The sequence below is a fragment of the Anomaloglossus baeobatrachus genome, chromosome 5 (assembly GCF_048569485.1).
Source record: "Anomaloglossus baeobatrachus isolate aAnoBae1 chromosome 5, aAnoBae1.hap1, whole genome shotgun sequence".
NCBI classification, from domain to species: domain Eukaryota; kingdom Metazoa; phylum Chordata; class Amphibia; order Anura; family Aromobatidae; genus Anomaloglossus; species Anomaloglossus baeobatrachus.
Window position 1 is genome coordinate 119,694,461 of NC_134357.1, and position 26,426 is coordinate 119,720,886.

The 26,426-nt window shown below is 45.3% G+C and overlaps 1 protein-coding gene across 2 annotated transcripts in view; it reads left to right on the plus strand.

Annotated features, from left to right (window-relative positions):
* Positions 1-3,858: 3,858 nt before the first annotated feature.
* PIK3AP1 (phosphoinositide-3-kinase adaptor protein 1) overlaps positions 3,859-26,426 on the plus strand; it is a 235,529-nt gene continuing 212,961 nt past the window's right edge. For both annotated transcript variants that reach the window (XM_075347214.1, XM_075347216.1), the window contains exon 1: positions 3,859-4,115. In XM_075347214.1, coding sequence (XP_075203329.1) covers positions 4,103-4,115 — 13 coding nt within the window. In that variant the 5' untranslated portion in view covers positions 3,859-4,102. The remainder of the gene's footprint in view (positions 4,116-26,426) is intronic.

A 26,426-nucleotide genomic window follows, 5' to 3' on the forward strand; every position in this document is an offset into this window, starting at 1 on the left:
TGCATATCAACGGTCCAGGTTGGATCAGGGGACTTATTGACCGCCTCGTCTTGCATCTTATCCTCCTTCCCAGTTGAGATTGTAGGCTGACCTGATGGCAACTTTGTCTCATCATCATCAGCCTCCACCTCTGGAGACAGTAAATCAGGTTCCTCAAACTGGCTTCCTTCTGGCGGTAAGTCCTCAAATACTTGTGCATCAATGCACGTCACCTCCTCACGTCCCTTTTCAATGCTGCATGGTGAAGAAAAAATCATATAGGAAAAAACAGGTTATGCCGCGCTAAAGGATCACTGGTAACAGTAAGATGAAAATCTCTTTTTTATTTTAGTCAATACAACGCGTTTTAGAGACAAGGACCATCTCCTTCTTCAGGGAAAAAAGAAATCATTGATCATTGATTTCTTTTTTCCCTGAAGAAGGAGACGGTCCTTGTCTCTGAAACGCGTTGAATTGACTAAAATAAAAAAGAGATTTTCATCTTACTGTTACCAGTGATCCTTTAGCGCGGCATTAAACCCATTTTTTCCTATATGATTTTTTCTCCACTGTTTTCTGAATGGGGCCGCTGCTGGGACCACGCGGACACTCACATGCTGAATAAGGAGTTGTGACTGTCACAACCCTACCAGGTGAGTGTACCTATCCTTACATCTTGTACGCTATATACTGGGTAAGACCCTATTGCGCCTTTTGTTTCCCCATTTTAGCAATGCTGCATGGTGAGAGAGCAGAGGCAACCAAAGAATACGTACAAAACAGATCCTCAGAGTGACCAAGCTTGGGGTCATATGTCTCCTGTGACTAATAATGGGGGGAGGATGGAGGACCAGGTTGAGGATTGGGTGGGCCAGACTTATGTGTATACACAGTACACTGTGTGGCTATGGAAGATTTGTTGCTGCTTGAGAAATGCGAAGAGACCTTGTTGTCAGCCATACAAGACAGAATCTACTTTCGTTATTCTGGCTTACACACAAATACGTTCCAGACTGGGAAATTTGAGGAGGAGGAGGAGGGTAAAGCCGAATGCCACAATGGGCAAATTCTAAATTTGTATGGAATATGTATTGCACTATGTGAGTCTCAATGAGGGAGAGACCGCCCAAATGTATAAGTAAGAGCAGTCCCTCCCAAACGTGTTACTGGGCCACCTAAGGGCCCTCGCCAAACTCAGCTTTCCTGACACTTGCAGGCCCTCTGATAACTTGAATTGAGGGCTGCAGACTGACATGGAGGAGGAAGAGGAGGGTAAATCCCAGCGCTACAATGGGCACTTTGTAAACTGCTATGGAATATCACTATCTGAGTCTCAATAAGGGAGGGACCGCACAAAGTAACAGCAGTCCCTCCAAAACGTATGTTACAGGACCACTTGAGGCCCCTCAGGCGAAAGATCAACATACCAATGGGCGCATTCTAGCTGGCCTTGTAAAGTACTGGGGAATAGCTAACTAGAAATTATGTATGGCAGAGGGACCTACAAAATGTATAAGTCAGGGCCCTCCCAATTGTAAAAGTAAAAAAAAGTCAAAACACTATGTGTGAACAAATGCTAAAAGAAATATTTTTTTTTCTCCAGTTTATTTAGCCTTATATACAAGTGATTATGCCGGAAATACTGTTTCTTTAACTTTTTCGCCTGTAAAAGGCAAATTAGGTTAGGTTTGGTAGGTGTTCTTGTGCATCTGTAAAAGTGGCATAATGCTGTGACAGTCTTATTCCCAGAAACCATATGTGATTCAGAAATGCATGCAAGCATATACTCCAGGCTCTCCCCATTCAGTTTCATCACTTTCCCATCCATTTCAGCCTTTTCCTCAGGCCCCCAGACCTCCTTGTTGGGTCCAGGAGAAAATCACTCCCATTTGCCATTGACTTGCATTGTACTCGCTATTCGGAATGAATATGCGAGTATTACAAAGTACTTGTTATGATTACGAGTGTAGCGATTACGAATATTATGGTACTCCCTCACCTCTAGTGGTACATTGTTCTACTGTTCAGAGAAACCTGCACAAATATGGCCGTCATGGAAGAGTCATCAGAAGAAAACCTCTCCTGCATCCTCACCATTAAATTCAGCGTCAGAAGTATGCAAAACAATATCTAAACAAGGCTGATGCATTTGGGCAACAAGTCCTGTGGACTGATGAGGTTGAAATACAACTCCTTGGCTACAATGATCAAAGGAATGTACGGAGAAAAAGTGGCACAGAATTTCAGGAAGAGAACATGTCGCCAACTATTAAGCATGGGGCTGGATCATTCATGTTTTGGGGTTGTATTGCAGCCAAATGCACAGTGAACATTTCACGGGTAGAAGGAAAAATTGAGTCAATGAAATTTCAACAAATTCTTGATGCAAACATAACACCATCTGTAAAAGAGCTGAAGTTGAAAAGAGAGTAGCTTTTACAAATGAGTAATGATCTTAAACAGATGTCAAAATGCACTATAGACTACCTCAAAAGGAGCAAGCAGAAGGTTTTACAATGGCCCTCACAGTCCCCTGATCTGAACATCATTGAAAATCTGTGGCTAGACCTCAAAAGAGAGTCTATAAGCAATGCGAACGAACTGAGTCTTGAATGTATACAAAGGAACTTCAAATTCTAATAAAATTACAATCTTTATTCAAAAATGTTCTAAAAGAATTATTTATCACACCCAGTGCTTGTGAACATGCGTCAGCTGTCCCTCACTTTTATTTATGTAAATTTATTTAATTCACTGTTATTCACAGGGTACAGTGAGGGACAGCCGACGCGGAATGGGGGCACTCAAAAAAGTTACGGTGTCATACCGTCCGTTGTCAGGCAGGAGTAAGATCCCATAGGGCACTATAGGGATCCCATATATATAGTTCCCTCATACTGTCCCCTTTCTGTGTTCACAAGCACTGGGTGTGATAAATAATTCTATTATAACATTTGTGAATAAAGATTGTAATTTTATTAGAATTTGAGGTTCCTTTGTAGACCTCAAAAGACCAGTGCATGCAAGACGAGCCAGGAATCTGACAGAACTGGAAGACTTTTCCAAGGAAGAATGGATGAAAATCCCTCAAACAAGAATTGAAAGGCTCTTGACTGGCTACAAAAAGATCGAGGAATCAAAAAGAGTTTACAAGCAGTGATACTTGCCAAATGGGATGCCAATAGGTACTAATTATGTACAGTGCCCAAACTTTTGCATCAACCCATTTTCCTTTTTTTTATTTTATTTTAAAATGTAAAAGTTGAAAACAAAGGAAATGTGTCATCTTTAACTTTCTGCCTTTTTAGGGATCATTTCATCTTCAACTTGCTTAACTGTTCACAATAACAGTAATTTTGATCAAGGGTGCCCAAACTTTTGCATGCCACTGTATATTGTTCTTTTTTTCCCCTCTAGTAGTAGCTCCAGATATATGAAAAATATTCATCATAAGACAATTTTGCAGGCTCAGGAATGGCACCACAACATAGTGAAAGGGAAGGTTTAAAGAGGGATATCGTAGAAGGGGCTTCTCTAAGCACAGAACCTGACACAGCGTTGTATAATGTGCTGCCATATGGTGCTTCATTATGACACCATATTCTAGCCAGAAGCAATGCTAATGAATACCTTTTGGAAATGACCTTTATCCATGCTTTTACTGAGCTGGAAAGTGTAATGATACTTGTTAATTGTTTGTTCTTCTGAACCGATGAAACTTGGCCAACAACAATAGCTGAAACCCCAGCTCTCGAGGGGCTGTGCTTAGAATTTGTGTGTCGTTACTGCCTGAGTTTTAACACAGGAAGTATTGGAGGAGTGAAATCAGGAAGTATAGTTACTGTAATACAGTGTACACTGTCTGCTCACACTGAGGAACAGGTGTCTGCACTTGGTCACTTCTGTACCAGCTTCTACTGACTCTTCTGCAGCTCCTGGTTCTGGTTGACGACGCTTTGTACTGGGCCGGGGTCATACAATGAGGTGCATTTCATGAGCTTTGAGAAAATCCAGAATGACAATGTTAAAAGCTGGAGACATGTCGAGGATAATTATTATGTTACCTTGAAGACCACTAAACCTAAACTGAAGGATTATATATATATTATTGACGATTTACAAAATGACATCCAGAGGTATGTACTGTTTTTCATTTACCGTATATCCGACTCTAAAAACCCCCCATATATTTCCTCCTTCAAAAGTTCCTCTTTCTTCATTCAGCTCAAAGTCGCACTAAAATGTATGCTTGTGTCTGAAAATGGGAGTTTACTAATAGGTATACATATAAGATCATTTACTTAGAAAGCTACACATTTTAGTTTAATTAGGAATGTTTGAGGATTTGTTGGGGCTACTCGCAGCATAATAAAGGGATTTTCTGGGACAGATGCAGAATGCCCTAACAGCCTGTGCACAGTACCCTAATAGAGCCTGGTGCAGAGTGCCCTAACAGAGCCTGGTGCAGAGTGCCCTAACTGAGCCTGTTGCAGAGTGCCCTAACTAAGCCTGGTGCACAGTACCCTAATAGAGCCTGGTGCACAGTACCCTAATAGAGCCTGGTGCAGAGTGCCCTAACTGAGCCTGGTGCAGAGTGCCCTAACAGCCTGGTGCACCGTACACTAATAGAGCCTGGTGCACAGTACCCTAATTGAGCCTGGTGCACAGTACCCTAATAGAAACTGGTGCACAGTACCCTAATAGAAACTGGAGCACAGTACCCTAATAGAGACAGGTGCACAGTACCCTAATAAAGCTTGGTGCAGAGTGCCCTAATAGAGCCTGGTGTAGAATGCCCCCACAGTGCCTGGGGCAAAATGCCCTAACAGAGCCTAGTGCTGTAATAGAGTCTGGTGCACAGTACACTAATAGAGCCTGGTGCAGAGTAATCTAATTGAGCTTGGTGCACAGTACGCTAATTGAGCCTTGGGCAGAGTGCCCTAACAGAGCCTAGTGCGTAGTGCTGTAAAAGAGTCTGGTGTAGAGAGCCCTAACAGAGCCTGGTGCACAGTAGTGATGGGCAGTCCGGCTCTTTTTGGTGATCCGGTTTCCATGGCTCCGCTCACCAAAAAGAGCCGGATCTTTCAGATCGTTCTCGGCTCCTTATTAAATATGTGTTCACCCCAGGTGAACACATATTTAAGATTATAGTGACGCCGCTGAAACCCCGCCCACCCGTGGCAAAACCCCGCCCACTTACAAGTGACCAATTAGATTGTTGAGTAGGTGGAGTTTAGCCACGGGTGGGCGGGGTTTCAGCGGCGAAAAGAGCCGTTTAGAGATTTTATTGGCTCACACTAGTGATCCGGCTCCTGTCAGTCACTGCAGGGAGCCGGATCTTTGTGTCGGATCGTTCGCGACCCACACATCACTAGTGCACAGTACCCTAATTGACCCTGGTGCAGAGTGCCCTAATTGAGACTGGGTCACAGCACCCTAACAAGCCTGATGCACAGGACCCTAAAGCCTGCTTTACATGGTACGACCGATTGTGCGATTTCACAATCGATCGTACCCGCCCCCGTCCTTTTTGCGTCACGGGCAAATCGCTGCCCGTGTCGCACAAAGTCAGTAACCCCCGTCACACATACTTACCTCTCGTGCGACCTCGCTGTGGGCGGCGAACGTCCACTTCCTGGAGTGGGAGGGACGTTCGGCGTCACAGCGACGTCACACGGCCGCCGGCCAATAGAAGCGGAGGGGCGGAGATGAGCGGGACGTAAACATCCCGCCCACCTCCTTCCTTCCACATAGAGCCGGCGGCGGCCGCGGGAGGCAGGTGAGCTGTTCATCGTTCCCGGGGTGTCACACGGAGCGGCGTGTGCTACCACGGAAACGATGGTCAACTAAAATAAACGATATTATGGAACCTAGCGAGCAGTACACGACTCACGATTTGTGAGCGATACTGCGTCGCTAGGAGGTGTCACACAGCCCGGCATCGCCAGCGATGCCGGATGTGCGTCACAAAAACCGTGACCCCGACGATCTATCGCACCATAGATTGTCTGGTGTAAAGCAGCCTTAAGGGTACGTGCCTACGATCTGGACCTGCTGCGTCCTGGATGTGGTGGGTCCCGACCTGAGGGGCCGTGAGTCTCCTCCGTAGAAGAACACAGGAGACCGTAGCTGCTCGTGTCCACAATCCGGGCTCGGGGTGCTGCAGTCTCTCTCTTCTCTTCTCCCTGTGGAAAATGCTTGCGACTCCGCAGCAAACAATTGAAATGCTGCAGCATGGAAAGTCACACCGCAGGTAAGCCTTTGTGCGAAAAAAAAACACAGTGGGCACGGGATTTCCATAAATCCCATCCACTATGCTTGTACTGTACATTTTTAAACCGATTTATGCCAACCAGAGGTATATATAGTGTGTCCACAATAGACTATCACTATAAATATACAAGCGACCCCATACACATGAAAGTGGGCTATTATAATTATTGCAAAAAACCTGATTCACATTGAATAGCCACAGACAATGATACAATTCATAATTTTATTAATTAATCATTAAAAAACATAAATAACAGCAAGGAAAATAACAACAAGGGGAATGTGTCTAGACACAGCAATTTAGCATAAAAAAAAACAAATAAGATTATAAATGCATATCAAAATTAGTCATTTGAGGTGCAATAGGAATAAATATGTATCAATGTGATAAAAATTAGCAGCTACACATGATTATTATAGATTATTATAATATAAAGTGCAAAATAGTATTGATTATAATGGCAACAATGTGCAATAGAGAATACAAAAAATGTGTAATACTAGCAGCTTAAATTAAAGTGCACTTCATGTGCAAATATCGCTGAATTAAAGTGCACCAGTGAAATAATAAATAGCTGAACTGTTAATAAATAGTTATTTCATATAAACCTAGTAGCTGCCAAAATCTGATTGTACATACTATCCCATAGATGATCCATGTTCAATATAATGCATAAAGATCATCATTCCAAGGTCTGTATATAGATGGTATATTAGGATCATTGGGTCAGACAAAAGTAATTACCTGAGGCCATGACTGTAACAGCTGTGCCGACGCCAGATCCCTAACCCTACGCGCGTTTCGGCGTACCTTCGTCAGGGAGGACCTAACACAGTCTTGTGCACAATAACCTAATAGAGACTGTTGCACAGTACCCTAATTGTGCCTGGTGCACAATACCCTAACAGAGCCTGGTGCAGAGTCCCCTAACAAAGCCTGGTGCACAGTACCATAAGAGAGCCTGGTGCATAGTACCCTAACAGAGCCGGGTGCACAGTACCCTCATAGAGCCTGGTGCAGAGTGCCCTAATAGAGCCTGGTGCAGAGTGCCCTTACTTTCTCTTCTCTACTGTGCACTTCTTGGGGTGCAAAGAATGAGGAGAGCTTCAAATAGGAGATATGGACATGGCCGGGGTGCTGCTGGTGATGGTGGTGTAGCTGCTGCAGGGAGTTCAAATATGCAAAAGGGAATATATTTTCATAAGACAAAACAGATTCCCAGTACAAAATCCTCTTTATTAACAACATTTTTAAAAAGAGCACATATAGTGCAACAAACATATCACACCAGCAAATAGTAGAAAATAGTAGAAAATTCAGTGCAATCCTATATACCAATTACATGGATGAAACCCAACCCATTGAAACCAGCCTGCATCGTATACCAAAACATATCAAAGCATCCAGAGGGATTCTTATTAATAATTGTACAATTACGGTTTTCTTGTGAATATTGCCAACATGGTGCGGATCCTTTAACTATTCAACCCCACCTTTTGTATACATTGGATCAGTGTAACCATGGTATTTAAATCCCTCTGGATGCTTTGATATGTTTTGGTATACGATGAAGGCTGGTTTCAATGGGTTGGGTTTCATCCATGTAATTGGTATATAGGATTGCACTGAATTTACTACTATTTTCTACTATTTGCTGGTGTGATATGTTTGTTGCACTATATGTGCTGTTTTAGAAACATTTTTAATAAAGAGGATTTTGTACTGGGGATCTGTTTTGTCTTATGATCTGTGCCTTCTATATGGTCAAATGAAGCACCTTCCCCTGGTGCACGCAGGGGACAGGACGTTCTATGTAATTTCATAGGCCCCAGTACTGCTGCACAAATGGTCAGGCCAGAACAAGTAGAGGCAGTTTTATATTGAATGGCTGAGCATGCCTCCAATTCCTTCATCTTGTCTTCCACCCAGCCCCTGCTGAAAGGGCAGAGTTTCCACCTGTGGCCCATGGTCATTTGTCTTCCACCTCACCCCCTTGCAAATCAGCCAAGCACTCTGAGCCCAAGTCATGCAGCAGTCACTTCAGCTTTTTGATGACTCTGCAGACTGCAGACTGGGATTCCGTGGCTATCCCCACTGCCCAGCTTGTCAGATTTTTTAGGATGGGTATGTGGGAGGGCTAGTGCACATGCTCGGCAAACCACCGCAGCTCATCTCTGATGATGACAAAACAAAGGTGCCAACTGCTTTGGTTTTCAGCAGTGTGCAGGCAAGGTGGGCAGGGGTGAGGATTGGGAGGAAGATGATTTGGGGATAATGAGGTCCTAGAATCATAGAATGGTAGAGTTGGAAGGGACCTCAAGGGCCATCAGGTCCAACCCCCTGCAAGTGCAGGTTTTTCAAAATCATCCCAGCTATATGTTTATCCAGCTTCCGCTTGAAGATTTCCATTGATGGAGAGCTCACCACGTCCCATGGTAGCCTGTTTTACTCTCTGACTGCCCTCACTGTTAGAAAGTTTTTCCTCATGTCTAATCTGAATCTCCTTTCTATTAGTTTCTTCCCATTGCTTCTTGTACTTCCTTGTGCTAATGGCAACAATAGGGTAGTTCCCTCTGCACTGTGACTACCTTTCATATATTTGTAGACCGCTATTGTCTCCTCTCAGCCTTCTCTTTTGCAAACTAAACATTCCTAGTTCTTTTAGCTGGTCTTCATATGACATGGTTTGTAGACCTTCTACTATCTTGGTTGCTCTTCTCTGGATTTGCTCCAATATATCAATGTCTTTCTTGAATTTGGGCTCCCAGAATGGTACACAGTATTCCAGGTGGGTACCTCTCTTGATCTAGATTCAATGCTTGTCTTGATACATCCCAGAATTTGGTTGGCCTTTTTAGCTGCGGCACCAAGTCCTTTTCCCCGATGCTTTCATCTAGTTTTTTCTCCCATACTATATATGCTTTTTACATTTCTTTTACCCAGATGTAGGACTTTGCATTTGTCTTTGTTAAACATCATTCTGTTTGCCTCAGCCCATTGTTCGAGTGTGTCTAGATCCTTTTGCATACGCTTTCTCTCCTCTCTAGTGTTGGCTACTCCTCCTATCTTAGTATCATCTGCAGATTTTATGAGCTCCCAATAATTCTGTTGTCATTTATAAAGATAATAAGCAGCACTCCACATGGACTGAAGGCTATCGGAGTGCCGTCCACAGTTCGGAAGAAGGGGAGGTGGTCACGCTACCCTAGCCTCAGCAAAAGAGGGAGCAGGGTGCAAAAGCGCTGCTGCCGGCCCTTATCTTGCACTACTTCAGCTGGTAATACCCAGTGCGCCGACGAACTAAGCATAAAAGCTAGATCAAAGGAGCTCCCTTGCCTGGCATTTCTTCAGCCAATGTACTGACAACAAGACATGGTTGGTTTCTATGCTGTGCCGTCAGAGCCTAAAGTGTGGCATAATTGTTCTAAACCTGAGCACCACTTACATAACGAATGCAAAGCATGAGCAGCAGTGGAGTAGACACCTGAAAATCTAGGAAAGATTTGAGACTCTTCCTGCTTCTCTTCTGCTGCAATCTCGGCCTCTTCCTACAGGGCTACTTAGCTCCCTGCAAAGCGATGATGTGTCAGTACCTCCACCAACAGTGTCACCGAGCATCTCCACACTATCCCATGAATGTGTGTAGCTGTCCATCCCCAAAAAACTGGAGAGAAAGAGAAAGTAAGCCCCTAGCGACCAGCTAGTCCAACTAGCCACCGATACATACACCAGTAACCATAGGAGGGACGACTCCCTTCATGCTCACTGGGTAAATGTAGTGGCACCTGGGCCTGAGGCGGAAGGCGTTCTACCACCACCAAGAATTGTTGGACATTTCTCGGTCCGTGTTGCCTTCTCTCCTATTCCAATTTTCTCCACCTTCTCATCCAGGCAATGTAACACCTGCACCTCTAACTTCAGAACAGCCAGGGGGAAATAACAGAAGTCTGTTCTAACACTCATCTGTTTGGGGGAAAAAAATCACAAAGCCTGCATGACCTGTGGATGGCTATCAAACAGCAGACCAATGAGTGGTTGGTGCCCCTGAAACCCAAGCTTGGACTGATGGTGTGTGATAACGGCAAAATCTTGTTGCAGCTCTGGGCCTAGCTAATTTGACACACATCCCTTGCCTGGCACATGTGCTGATGCAGAAAGTGTGTGCAGTTTGTGCATGCTTTTGGCGTTCTCACCCTGCTGCTGCTTGGCTATCTGTGCTGCATAACTTAATATCTGCCTTCCCGCTCACCCTCTCACGTGCAACATACCCACAAGCTGGAACTCCACTTTGCATATGCTGAAGAGACTGCGCTAGCAGCAGCAGTCAATTGTGGAGTTTCAGCTGCAGCCTTCACGGATGAGTTGCTCTGCAACCATCGAGAGGGCCTCCATGTAGGATGTCTTTGTCATGTTGCCCGGCTTCAAGTACTCCACAAAAATGGCCAGCGGCCAGGTACACAACTGTCCAGCCAGGTTTCAGTTTTTGAGAACAAGGAGGAACCGTGTTAGCAGCAGGGTGGCACTCAAAGTAGCTCATGGGCATCACTAAAGCGTGGCTGGGGGGAATACAGAGGATTCAATTGATACACTTCCCACTGAGGACAGCTTGGCACACATGAGCGAATAAATGCTGCTGTGCCTGCGCAATGACCGCCGAGTACCAAGAATTTTTACCAGTGCTGATTACTGGGTGTCCACCCTGCTCGATACTCTCTACAAGGACAGTGTGCCATCCTTACTTCTGTCACTGAAGTGTGATCGGAAAATTCAGGAGTACAAGCGCATGCTGGTATACGCACTACTGACAAGGGGGGTTCAGTGGAAGCACAAGGCAGAGGTGGAGGAAGAAGTTGCCAATGCAACTGGGCCACCGTCACAACGACAGAAGGAAGGGTTAGCCTGGCGGAAATTGGGGAAAACCTTCCTTGTCACGCCACAACATCCGGCAACACCATCTGATACTGTCTGCATTAGCAGGAGGCTAACATTTCAACAACATGTGGAAGAGTATGTGTCCACGTGTCTCCACGTACTAAGTGATGGGTATGCCCCATTTAACATGTTGACAAATTGGACACATGGCCTGAGCTTGCCATTTATGCCATGAAGTTTCTGGCTTGCCCTGCGTCAGAACGTGTGTGACCACAGACAGGTGCATCCGCATGTCCACGTTCAACGTGGGAACGCTCATATGCATTAAAATGAACCAGGCGTGGATCCCACAGGACTTGTCCTTACCTTTAAGGTCCAGTCACACTAAGCAACTTACCAGCGATCCCAACAATGATAGGGATAGCTGGTAAGTTGCTAGGAGGTTGCTGGTGAGATGTCACACTGCGACGCTCCAGCGATCCCACCAGCAACCTGACCTGGCAGGGATCGCTGGAGCGTCGCTACACGAGTTGCTGGTGAGCTCACCAGCAACCAGTGACCAGCCCCCAGCGCCGCGTGCAAGATGCTGCGCTTGGTAACTAAGGTAAATATCGGGTAACCAACCCGATATTTACCTTGGTTACCAGTGCACGGAGCTACACGTGCAGAGAACAGGGAGCAGCGCACACTGAGCGCTGGCTCCCTGCTCTCCTAGTTACAGCACACATCGGGTTAATTACCCGATGTGTGCTGCAGCTAAATGTGCACAGAGCAGGGAGCAGCGCACACGGCTTAGCGCTGGCTCCTTGCTCTCCTAGCTACAGCACACACCGGGTTAATTACCCGATGTGTACTGCAGCTAAATGTGCACAGAGCAGGGAGCAGCGCACAATGCTTAGCGCTGGCTCCTTGCTCTCCTAGTTACAGCACACATCGGGTTAATTAACCCGATGTGTCCTGCAGCTACATGTGCACAGAGCAGGAGCCGGCACTGACAGTGAGAGCAGCGGAGGCTGGTAACAAAGGTAAATATCGGGTAACCAAGGACAGGGCTTCTTGGTTACCCGATGTTTACATTGGTTACCAGCTTCCGCAGAAGCCGGCTCCTGCTGCCTGCACATTTAGTTGTTGCTGTCTCGCTGTCACACACAGCGATCTGTGCTTCACAGCGGGACAGCAACAACTAAAAAATGGCCCAGGACATTCAGCAACAACCAACAACCTCACAGCAGGGGCCAGGTTGTTGCTGGATGTCACACACAGCAACATCGCTAGCAACGTCACAAAGGTTGTTCGTTAGCAGCGATGTTGCTAGCGATGTTGCTTAGTGTGACGGGGCCTTTAGCTAACTAGAGAAGTATACCAGCCGCACCCAGCCATTGTTATACTCCATCACACGTTTGTTTGTTCTATTTGCCATTTCCAATGTTTTGTGGCCTCCCCAAATAAAAAACAAACAAACAAACAAAAAAAACAGTGTGGCTACCTCCCTCTCCCCCACTTGGACCTCTGCCTCGTTTTGTATTTTATTTTATTTATTTATTTTTATTCTATATTATTTTAAGTCACTTCCCTATCCACATTTGTTTGCAGGACAGTTTTCCTGCTCTTAACCCCATTTTGCTTCTATATGCAGCCCTCTAGCCCATACTACGACCATTTTACAGCCTAAAAGTTTGTGTCCCCATTGACTTTTATGGCGTTTGAGGTTAAGTTCGCTGATCCCTACTTATTACCTATTAATTAAATACATGAATGGGTTTATCAACTAACAACATTTATTAAAAAAGTAATCATGCAATTCTCTAATATTTAATTCTAACATAGGCTTTTATTCTATAGCATGCAGTTTTTGCTTGTTTAGGGCTATTCAACACTCTGTAAACTCCTCTTTAATATGTTTTATATTTGTTCAATGCATTCTTTCTTTGTTCACTGGTGTAACTATGTCTTAAAATGTATTTATTCATTAACCCCTTAATGGCAATGCCCAATTTTTCTAACCTAACGTGTCAGTTTATGTGATAATAAGTGTGGAATGTTTCACCATCTATATATATAATTGCCTGTCTGTCTGTCTGTCTTGCTCCAAAATGACGTCATTACAGTGACAACCGTCGCATTGGCTGCTCTGCTCGGTCCGGCTCCGACCCCGCACGCATTGGCCGCTCCGCTCGGCCTGGCCACGCTCCCCGCACACTGTGCCCACTCGGCCACGCCCCCCGCACACTGTGCCCGCTCGGCCACGCCCCCCCCGCACACTGTGCCTGCTCGGCCATGCCCCCCCGCACACTGTGCCTGCTTGGCCACGCTCCCCGCACACTGTGCCCGCTCGGCCACGCCCCCCTGCACACTGTGCCTGCTCGGCCACGCTCCCCGCACACTGTGCCCGCTCGGCCACGCCCCCCGCACACTGTGCCTGCTCGGCCACGCCCCCCGCACACATTGGGCACCTATACACCTCCCCCACAGGACTACTCCGACTATTAGACACCTCCCCCCAGGACTACTCCACCTATTAGACACCTTCCCCCCAGGACTACTCCACCTATTAGACTCCTCCCCCCAGGACTACTCCACCTATTAGACACCTCCCCCCAGGACTACTCCACCTATTAGACACCTCCCCCCAGGACTACTCCACCTATTAGACACCTCCCCCCCAGGACTACTCCACCTATTAGACTCCTCTCTCCCCAGGACTACTCCTCCTATTAGACTCCTCTCCCCCCAGGACTACTCCTCCTATTAGACTCCTCTCCCCCAGGACTACTCCTCCTATTAGACTCCTCTCCCAGGACTACTCCTCCTTTTAGACTCCTCTCCCAGGACTACTCCTCCTATTAGACTCCTCCCCCAGGACTATTCCTCCTATTAGATTCCTCCTCCCAGGAATACTCCTCCTATTATACTCCTTTCCCCCCCAGGACTACTCCTCCTATTAGACTCCTCCCAGGAATACTCCTCCTATTATACTCCTCTCCCCCCAGGACTACTCCTCCTATTAGACGCCTCTCCCCCCAGGACTACTCCTCCTATTATCCTCCTCTCTCCCCAGGACTACTCCTCCTATTATCCTCCTCTTTCCCCAGGACTACTCCACCTATTAGACACCTTCCCACTCAGGACTACTCCACCTATTAGACTCCTCCTCCCAGGACTTCTCCACCTATTAGACACCTCCCCCCAGGACTACTCCACCTATTAGACACCTCCCCCAGGACTACTCCTCCTATTAGACTCCTATCCCCCAAGGACTACTCCTCCTATTATCCTCCTCTCTCCCCAGGACTACTCCTCCTATTATCCTCCTCTTTCCCCAGGACTACTCCACCTATTAGACACCTTCCCCCTCAGGACTACTCCACCTATTAGACTCCTCCTCCCAGGACTACTCCACCTATTAGACACCTCCCCCCAGGACTACTCCACCTATTAGACACCTCCCACCAGGACTACTCCACCTATTAGACACCTACCCCTGGACTACTCCTCCTATTAGACTCCTCCCCCATGACTATTCCTCCTATTAGACTCCTCTCCCCCCAGGACTACTCCTCCTATTATACTCCTCTCTCCCCAGGACTACTCCTTCTATTATACTCCTCTCTCCCAGGACTACTCCTCCTATTATCCTCCTCTCTCCCCAGGACTACTCCTCCTATTATACTCCTCTCTCCCCAGGACTACTCCTCCTATTATACTCCTCTCTCCCCAGGACTACTCCTCCTATTATACTCCTCTCCCCCCAGGACTACTCCTCCTATTATACTCCTCTCCCCCCAGGACTACTCCCCCTATTATACTCCTCTCCCCCCAGGACTACTCCTCCTATTATACTCCCCTCCCCCCAGGATTACTCCTCCTATTATACTCCTCACCTCCAGGACTACTCCTCCTATTATACTCCTCTCACCCCAGAACTACTCCTCCTATTATACTCCTCTTCCCCCAGGACTACTCCCCCTATTATACTCCTCTCCCCCCAGGACTACTCCTCCTATTATACTCCCCCCAGGATTACTCCTCCTATTATACTCCTCACCTCCAGGACTACTCCTCCTATTATACTCCTCTCACCCCAGAACTACTCCTCCTATTATACTCCTCTTCCCCCAGGACTACTCCCCCTATTATACTCCTCTCCCCCCAGGACTACTCCTCCTATTATACTACTCTCTCCCCAGGACTACTCCTCCTATTATACTCCTCTCCCCCCAGGACTACTCCTCCTATTATACTCCTCTCTCCCCAGGACTACTCCCCCTATTATACTCCTCTCCCCCCAGAACTACTCCTCCTATTATACTCTTCTCTCCCCATGACTACTCCCCCTATTATACTCCTCTCCCCCCAGGACTACTCCTCCTATTATACTCCTCACCCCCCAGGACTACTCCTCCTATTATCCTCCTCTCCCCCCAGGACTACTCCCCCTATTATACTCCTCTCCCCCCAGGACTACTCCTATTATACTCCTCTCTCCCCAGGAATACTCCTCCTATTATACTCCTCTCCCCCCAGGACTACTCCTCCTATTATACTCCTCTCCCACCAGGACTACTCCTCCTATTATACTCCTCTCCCCCCAGGACTACTCCTCCTATTATACTCCCCTCCCCCCAGGATTACTCCTCCTATTATACTCCTCACCTCCAGGACTACTCCTCCTATTATACTCCTCTCACCCCAGAACTACTCCTCCTATTATACTCCTCTTCCCCCAGGACTACTCCCCCTATTATACTCCTCTCCCCCCAGGACTACTCCTCCAATTATACTCCTCTCTCCACAGGACTATACCTCCTATTATACTCCTCTCCCCCCAGGACTACTCCTCCTATTATACTCCTCTCTCCCCAGGACTACTCCCCCTATTATACTCCTCTCCCCCCAGAACTACTCCTCCTATTATACTCCTCTCTCCCCAGGACTACTCCCCCTATAATACTCCTCTCCCCCCAGGAATACTCCTCCTATTATACTCCTCTCCCCCCAGGACTACTCCTCCTATTATACTCCTCACCTCCAGGACTACTCCTCCTATTATCCTCCTCTCCCCCCAGGACTACTCCCCCTATTATACTCCTCTCACCCCAGGACTACTCCTATTATACTCCTCTCTCCCCAGGAATACTCCTCCTATTATACTCCTCTCCCCCCAGGACTACTCTTCCTATTATACTCCTCACCCCCCAGGACTACTCCTCCTATTATCCTCCTCTCCCCCCAGGACTACTCCCCCTATTATACTCCTCTCCCCCAGGACTACTCCTATTATACTCCTCTCTCCCTAGGAATACTCCTCCTATTATACTCCTCTCCCCCCAGGACTACTCCTCCTATTATCCTCCTCTCCCCCCAGGACTACTCCCCCTATTATACTCCTCTCCCCCCAGGACTACTCCTATTATACTCCTCTCTCCCCAGGAATTCTCCTCCTATTATACTCCTCTCCCCCCAGGACTACTCCTCCTATTATACTCCTTCTCTCCCCAGGAATACTCCTCCTATTATACTTCTCTCCCTCCTGGACTACTCCCCCTAATATCCTCCTCTCTCCCCAGGACTACTCCTCCAAGACACACACTGCACAAAACATACCTCCTCCCAAAACACACACCCACCCACACAAACCGCGCAACACACACAGCACCAAACACACACAACGCTATAGACACACAGTGCTCCACAAACAACGCAACACACACAACGCAACACACAAACAACACCGCTCTCACACACCCCCCACCCAGACAACACCCAGAACATTTACAGCGCCCTACACAAACACTTGGCAACTACACACAACAACTTCTATATATATAACAAAAATCATACATTAACTACACAATAAATTCTAGAATACCCGATGCGTTAGAATTGGGCCACCTTCTAGTACCCAATCATTCTGATATTTAGTTCAGATGTTAATAGGGTTAAAAGTTTAGCAGCGTTTTTTTAATTTTTTATTATTCTAGGAAATTTACAAAGCTTATTTTTTAGAGACCTAATCAGTTTTGAAGTATAGGGAAGCCTATAAAATGCCAAAAATAACAAACTGATACCATTTTAAAAACAGCGCATCTCAAAGTATTCACAACTACTGTCAGGAGTCTTCACAGGAATGAAAGCAAACTAGAATGCACTGAATGAAAACTTACATTTTTTCCCACTAAAACGTTGCTAATATCCTAGCAGGCCATCATAGCTGTCAGACCCAGAAGCCTCGGGATGCTATTATAACCATAAAGACCACATGGGCTGCCGATAGGTTTAAAGAGGAAGCCCACTTTCTGTAGCTATCGCTATTGACAGCAGCAACTAAGGGGTTAAACAGCTATAATTGCTACTAAGGCTAGAGTTACACTTGCGTGTGACTCGCACGAGGATCGCATCACATCACCCGGGCCGGTCGGCGGCTCTCCTGATAGGAGTGTGCAACTGCATAGAAATACATGGAGCTGACACGCCCTTGCCTGGAGAGCCACCGGTCAGTCCGCATGGTGCGATGCGATCCTTGCGCGAGTCACAGGCAAATGTGACCACAGCCTAAGATTGATCATGGCTAATGCAGTATACAGTGTACAGTATAGGTATACAGCTGACACCTGCTGCATTTTAATCCATCAGGGGTGGGGAGGTTAGTTTTATATTTCTCAGGTCAGTAAAAACGCTTACTGTCGTTCATTAAAGGGTTAAAAAAAGCAATTCCAATGTTCTAATCTAATAAATCATTGTTACCAGTTCTGTTTGTCAGGCAGGAGCCAGAATATGCTGGTTACAGATGTCAGGCTGGCAGCTTTACTGTCACACTCGTGTAAATCCTTTTGCGTCACGTACAATATTAGAGAAAACAGGAAAGAATATTAAGGAATATGACTTTTCATTATATAACAAAAAAATTGTCATTTACATAAAAACAGTATGCTTTGAAGTTGATTGGTGCCAAAAGGACAATCCTAAATATCTGATTGACTTATAACTGCCCTCTTCACCTACTCAATATTATATCTTGTTCAATACTTTTGCATTCTGACAAATTAAATCTGAAGCATACCATGAGCTCTGTGATAAGAATGTGCAGAATAGACGTGCCATAAGACATAACGGTCACATTGCTACTTTGTGTCCTATAGGAATTCAGACTCTCACAATCTGTTGCAGTTCAGGGTTGAGACACCTTTACCTGTAGCTGAAAAAGTTATACAACATGAGACAATCCACGAAAATAGGCCAGAGGCCTAGTGTTCACAGAAAAATGACATCTACTAACTAGTGATGGGTAAATAGTAACTATTCGTGTTCGGATGATACTTACCAAATACCGAGTACTATTCCAGTATTTGTCACAAGAGAAATGCTCGGGTTCCCCATTGACTTGCATTAGGTTCGTTATTCGTGAGGAATATCGGAATAGGACTTTAGGAATCGTTACGAATAATCCGAACACGAATAGTTACTATTCTCCCATCACTATTTCTAACCTGTAGGAAATGGAAAATAAGTAGGCTATATACTCATCTATTGCTATAATAAAATTCAGGCCTCATCTAGACATCACTTTTTTTCCCTGTATGAGGGAAACTAACTGAGTTTTCGCAATGATTTTCATCAGAATGTCAGAGTTTTAGCATTTTTTTCACTGATGAAAAAAAAAAGTTTGTCCAGGGATGGCATCTGAATGCTCAGATTAGCGCAAAGACGTGTATTGGCTATTTTGATTTGACACTTTGATCACTATCAGGCTAGGTGCCCACGTAGCGTATTTTCATGCAGTTACGCTGCGATCTGCACCGCAGCGTAACTGCATGCGTCCTGCGTCCCCAGCACAATCTATGAAGATTGTGCCTAATCCATGCCCACGTGGCGTATTAGAACGCAGTGCTTTAGCTACTGCCGAAGCGCTGCGTTCTAAGAAGTGACATGTCACTTCTTTTGTGCACTCTGCATGCAGCCCCCGCTCTGTCTATGGTGAGGGCTGCATCCAGAGCGCATGAAATCGGCTTATCAGTACGCACTGTTTCTGCAGCGATTTGAAGCGCACGTGTGCTGTTCAAATCGCTGTAGAAATTTCTGCAGGGACAGAACGCACCGTGGGCACATAGCCTCAGACGTCTTCATAATTCTGCATGGTCCACTCGGTTCGTGGGAAAAAACAAACATGTGAACAGACCCATAGCCTATCATAGGTACGAGTGCTATGTGTGAAAAACATGGATAGCACTCATCCGAAAAAAAGACATCTGAATGAGGCCCTAGATTAATTGATTTTACTCGCTTATATAGCACCATTAAAACACTTTACAAACATCATCTTCATCACTTTCCCCATTGGGACTCACAGTCTAAATTCCCAATCACTATGTCTTTGGAGTGGGATGAAATGGAGAACCTGGAGGAAACCCACACAAACACAGGGAGAACATACAAACTCCTTGTAGATGTTGTCCTATCTATTAATTTTCATAAAGCAACATGTCACAAAAATTAGTCTGTAAGAAATAGTTTAGAGATCAGCAATGCCAGCCCCTTCTCCACCACCTCTGATGCAGATACAGAAATGGGGGCTGGCAATTAAAGTGTGTCCGTCAGACAGCCGCTTCATACACCTCACTGACAGTGAAACATTAGGATCCAAAAATGGAAAACAATCAAAATACTTTTTATGTCGCAGGACAATTCCTTAATGTTTTGGATAACTTGGACATCTTTTTTGGCAGCACCTAATCACCATCAACTGAAGGTCCTTTATGAAAATAGACAACATAGTTTTTTGTTGGTCTATGAGATGAATTGTCTTTTTGAAAGTGTCATGTGTGAAATGCAGGTCTGGTTAAACCAGTAAGGGCACCCATCATGAAAAGAAAGAATAGGTAAAGACTGCGAAAGAGGAAGTATGAAGATATGTATGAAGTGTATTCATTACTGGTAGAAATTCCACACACGGGGCACAGCGTACAATGTGAATGTTAGCCAGACTTATTTCTTTCGTTTCCTGATGCAGGTTCACATAGAATTCAGTGTTTTAGAAAGTCTTTATCATCTGATTCTGCTGACCAGTCTTATGTTAAAAACCATCAGTATACAATCATTGCTGCTCCTATTCCAGTGCTGCATGGGTACCCAACCAGTCATCGTACTTCCATCACCTTCCCAACCAATGATTGGCTGCAGCGTTCACATGCCGTCTGTTCAGATCAGGAAGTGCATAGTCTAGAAGAGAAGCTGAGTAGTAATAAAAGAGGAGTGGTAAAGTAATCATATTTGGAGTATGATGGCTTATAACTAGGGATGATCGAATATCACAGATATTCGGCAATATTCAGCTTAGCGAATATTCGATGAATAGGTCGCCGCTATGTGTATATTCGATGCGCAATGTAAGTCTATGGGAAGCCCAAATAGTTGCTATTCAGCAACTATTAGGGTTTCCCATAGACTTACATTGCACATCGAATATTCGCAAGTACTGTAGTCGAATAGCGGCGACCTATTCGGCGAATATGGGTGTTGCCGAATATTTGAGCTATTCGATCATCCCTACTTATAACAGCTTCACAACATCCACGATGGTAGATATTATGTGCAAACGCCGACTCAGGAGCCAAAACCTCCACGTGCAGATGACACCTGCTTCTCAGGGCTCATTTAGATGTCCGGTATTTGTGGATGAGTGCTCTCTGTGTTTTTCATGGATGGAACTCATACCTGTGATAGCCTATGGGGCTGTTCAAATGTCTGTCAGATCAAAATTGGCTATGCAAGTCTATGGTTCTGAGAAAAAAATCTGGGACAGCACTCAGATGCCATGATGGTGCAGTATATAAAAGAAATACTTAAAAGGATTGTTAGGGGCTGACATATTGATGATCTAGTCATAGGATACGCAATGTATGGAGTAGAGCACAAATGCCACATACATTGTTAATAGTGTTAGTTGTCAAGTACTGCAGTTTATTTCCCATGCACTTGAATAGTAGATAAACTGCAGTACTTGGCAGTGGTCACTTAACAAGCATGCCGTTTATGCGGAAATCCAATCTGTCAGTCATGAGAAAGCTTGGTAGGGTTGGTGTAAATTTATTTGCAGGACCTGATCCCAGCCCGGGAGCCTCATGAGTAATCTTTGTCAGTTAGACAACAGCCCCTAAAACAGCATCCTACCTCTTGGCATCCACAGCTCTTCTTTTGATTGGCCGGCCTAACATGATGCCACATGCTCATCATGCAGCAATGATGACGTAGCGTAAGGCTGGATAATAAAAAGATCAAAAGAAGAGCCACGAATGCCAGGAAGTAGGAAGGTGGTCTCAGGGCTTCCATCTGACAGCCACAGAATAGTAACCTGGTCGCTGGATCAGGTCCTGCAAATCGATTCCCACCATCTCCAGTGCTATGGGTGTATCAATGCTTTTAGTAATAGCAGTCCAAGTGTATTGACATGCCCCCAGTGCACCTACAGCCTGATTTCTATATGTCTTCTACTAGAGATGATCGAATCAAGCTGCTGCAAATCAATTTTGAGTTGAATATTCTGAAATTAGCAAGTATCAACAAATTTGAAAATATGAGATTTCACTCTCCTGAGTTCACAAAAATGATCTCTGCTATCTTACACAATGCAGAAGATGGCATCAGCCAGAGAAGGCTCACACAACCTCAGGCATGACTGGGCAGGCTTCCCCATAATGCCTTTCAGCTATCACTTTACAATGTATAGGACATCACATACTATAGCATATATGTATCCCAGCCAGTAAATAGGACAGCACATTACATAGTATAGTACAGCCTATTTATAGCCTGTATAAAAGCTGAGACAGGGAATAAAGCAACCATCACAACTCCCAGCTTAGCAATAGAAATAGGGAGGAAAAGAAAAAAAAACCTCTGAATATAATGTACAGATCCCTTGTGTGACAAAACAGCAGTGAAGAATGGTTACCATCTGTTACCCATAGCCATATATGTGGAGGTCACTATGACATTACTAAAACTGTGTGTTAATGATCTTGAAAGAGTTTGGATACATTCTTAGGAGACCTCAGAGTTTTATACATATCTCTTTGGGGCAATTCTTTTGGAAGAATTTGCAGAAGCTGAAAAGTTCAAATTACAAAAGATTCAGATCATCTTTAGCTTTTAGACTAGATTTCTAATGACTGGTACATCAGCTCTCTACAGAAAAGACTTTATTGTGGGACGTGCGCCTATACAGCTATACAAGTAATAGCATATGTACCTTTTATTTATTTACATAATAATGGTATAGTTCCTAAGGGGACATCCGTGTTTGTGTAGGAGTGACACGTGGCAGTAGTCGCGGGTGAGGTGCTCGTTCTGCTTCTCGGCAGTTCTCCTTCAATGATCCGAGCCCTCGCCACCTCCACAGAGAGAGGGGAAAGGGAATGGTTGTGTTGTTCCTGGATGGGTGCATGGTCTTTGTGTGTGCAAACCATATCTGTAGCTAGGCCATAGTGCCAACCAAGATTTTCCCTCTGAAGCTTCACAGACACAGATTCTGGTTTCTTTCTCAACAGACTTTTACTAAGAGTTAAGCGGGCTTTACATGCTACAACAAATCTAACGATGTGTCGGCGGGATATCACGTCGTAAGTAACGCACATCTGGCATCGTTAGTGTTGTTGTAGCGTGTGACAGCTACGTGCGATTGCGATTGAACGTAAAACCGTTCATTTCCTTAAAATTGCACGTCGGGTTGTTCAATGTTCCCGAGGTACCACACATCGCAGTGTGTGACACCCTGGGAACGATGAACAGTTCTTACCTGCGTCCCGCGACTCTTGCCGGCAATGTGGAAGGAAGGAGGTGGGCGGGATGTTTACGTTCCGCTCATCTCTGCCCCTCTGCTTCTATTGGCCGGCTGCCGCGTGACGTCGCTGTGACGCCGAACGTCCCTCCCACTCAAGGAAGTGGATGTTCGCCACCCACATCAAGGTCGTATGGAAGGGTAAGTACGTGAGACGGGAAACAATCATTTGTGCAACACGGTCAACAAATTGAACGTGCCGCACATACGATGGGGGCGGGTACGATCGCATACGATATCGTATGTGATATCGTAAGGTGTAAAGCAGCCTTTACACACAGTATTTCTGACACATCATTACTGGGGGCACAACACTTGAGCATTCACAGTAGTCAGCATTTAATTTTAAAGCATAATTTTACTGCAGGCCGCTCCAAAGTTCTGGTACTACTGCTGGTATTTGCACATCTTCCTTCTCACTGTCTGGAACCACGGTTTCACACAATAAAGTCATTGAGTCCCACATGGCCATGGTTTCTTCCCACCCACAGGAACCTGTTCTGTATAATGGTTTTGACCACTATCAGACAAGGCTCATATATCAGTGATTCCGTGCCGACCTGTTCGTCAGGATTATGCCAAACCCCCACTTAAGGACTTGTACCGCTGGAGTCAGTCGCAACCCGGGAATCTTCTCTATAGTTTGCGTTTGGTACTCACAAGAGTAGGACAGAGGAGACCCTCTACCTGTGCCTGGCTGGAGTCATTCCTGCATGCTCTATTCTCAGGGTGACCCTAAGGGTCAGGTCCAATTAAGATTGCCTCAAGTACCCACTTTCTTCAACCTTAGGTATCTGACTTCCTTGCACTTTTCTCCTCTCTATAGTTCCCACAAGTACAGCTTTCTACTGTCTATTTCTAACTGACTAAACTCGGATGGAGTCAGGCTGTACCCGGTAGCTGGCTCCTCCTCCTATGGGCTTGCCACCGAGTTTAACTATTCACTGCCTATACTCTCCCTGCCCCTAGGCAGCACCTAACCTTTTCACCAGGGAGCAGTACCACAAACCGGCCACTAGACGGCCACACTTACACTCTAGGCAGGAACACATTATATACATAAATACAGTTCACATTATTATACTTTAATTTGATCAATGTAAAATCTGCATATGCTAAGAAATATTAGCATTTTTTCCTTTGCATTTTTTTTTTTTACCTGTGGTGCATTTTTTTTAAAACGCAATTTGTCCTCTATTTTTAGGGGTTTTACTGTAATTATTCCCCATTTAGATCAAAATGACTAAAAATACATAAAAAGTGTGGAATTTCAACTCCAGTTTTTATAACCTGCATTTTCCGTGAAGGAATAAGAAGGAAAAAAAGCTGCATTTGGAGATACCCCAAGTGATTCTAAAAAGAAAAATTCTTGTGACAGTCTATTTAGAGTGCTGTCTTGATATATACCTTCCAATTGCGGTGTTTAGTTTAGCTTTTATGTTATTCCCCTTTTGATTTAAGTATCGTGACTTGCAGGTAAATATTATATTACCACCAAGAATACAATGCTTTCTTTCACAATGTGCCATGAATGAATAGACATTAGACAATGACCTCTTCTCATTAATCCCTGAAACAGGGATCGTCATTACTATTTCTGAAAACAGTGAGGAAATAGAAAAAAATTCCCAATTATAAGGTTAGGGGCAGTCTATCCTTTCTAAATTCTGGCCTTTTTTTTACCTAGATAGCTTAAAATGGAACCGTCAAACCACAGGCAGCATGAATCAGACCATGGCTGAACAGTTACAGCCAGGTATGTTTAAATTGTCGTTCAGGGACTATAGGTAGTGAGGTGACTAGTCTGGAACAGCCCTCAGCCGGCATCTCTATCATAAGGAGGTTTTTGCAAGCATTGCCGACTGTCATGATGGCATCAGGATCTGTGGAAACTACAGATTCTTACACTCTGCCTGCTAACCTCTCTCATATCTGTGATCAGCGTCGACCCAATAGAGTAGTAGTTCATCGGCAGGTGCGCAAGGGAACCTGTCAGGTACAATATGCACCGAGAACCACGAGCAGTTCTGGGTGCAAATTGCTAATCCCTGTCTAACCGTCCCTGTATACACTAGCATAGATAAAGAGATCTTTAGAAAAAAGTATTTCTAAAGATCTTTTATCTTATGCTAATGAGCGCGGGGACTAGTCCCAAGGGCGTTATATCCCCCAACTAGCCCGCCCTCTTAGCATGCCCACAGGGGTGTACTAACATACTATTCAATGCAGAATCACAAGTGGTGCCACGCATACCTGTGTTCGCTGTGACCGCGCTTCTGAATGCTGGGCACTTCTGGCCATGCGTAATATGAAGCTGGGTGTATGAATCCCGGCTTCAGAGAGGTGTACTGCACATGACTGGAAGTGACCGGCATTCAGAAGCGTGGTCACAGCGAACACAGGTACACGTGGCGCCGCTCATGACGCTGCGTTGAATAGCATGTTAATACGTTCCTGTGAGCATGCTCTCATGCTAAGATGGCGGAGTAGTTGTGGAATATAACACCCTTGGGACTAGTCCCTGTGCTCATTAGCATAAGATAAAATATCTTTAGAAATACTTTTTCTATGATCCTTTATCTATGCTAGTGTATACAGGGACGGTTAGGCAGGGATTAGCAATATGCACCCAGAACTGCTCGTGGTTCTTGAAGCATATTGCATCTGACAGGTTCCCTTTAATCTCTGCTGGGCTGCTTGTTAACCTCCTTTGGTCACATGCTCTGGGAGAGCCAGTTACATTCTCTCCCTCCTATCCATTAGTGCCAGCTATAGTTTATCTATACTGGTCTGGAGAAGTGGTTTGATCCAGACTTACTGGTGGTTGTAGTGTGTTTTTGATGTGAGCAGCTGTGTTGTTAACCCTTGTTGTCTTTTTGTTGCTGCCTTACTTCTCTTACTTTTCTCCTTAGTTTCTTACTGTCTGTTCCTGTAAGTTTACGATGTGTCTGAGTTTTGGTTTTTCCCTGTCTGTCTAATTCTGTGTTGCCATCAGACTCATGCCCCTTTCTTCCCTGGGAAGGGCGGACAGATTAGCTCTAGTAAGGAGAATAGCCAACCATGGCACTTGGGCATCTCCACCATTAGGGGTAAACCCTGAGGTTAGGGATAAGCTAGGATCCCCTAGCATGAGGGACAATATAAGAGCCCCCTGTCTCTCGCTATCCTGAAGTCACATCATGACTTTTTCCCAGCACCACTCTAGTTGACTGTGCATAGGGGAACTCAGATAAAAATTTATCTGGCCACAATCGTGTAGCCAGGGTCTGATTCCTGCTGCCTGTGGCATGGGCAGCATGAATGGCGCGACAGGCTTCCTTGAATAAGTGGCAGGCCACATTCATGTAATCAATTAAGTGAAAATATTGTTATTAAGGTTAGTAATACAATAATTGGCTAATACTTAAAATATTAAGCTGTGGATACTGAGTAAAGTTTGTAGCACTGAAGTTTATATAATGCAAATAA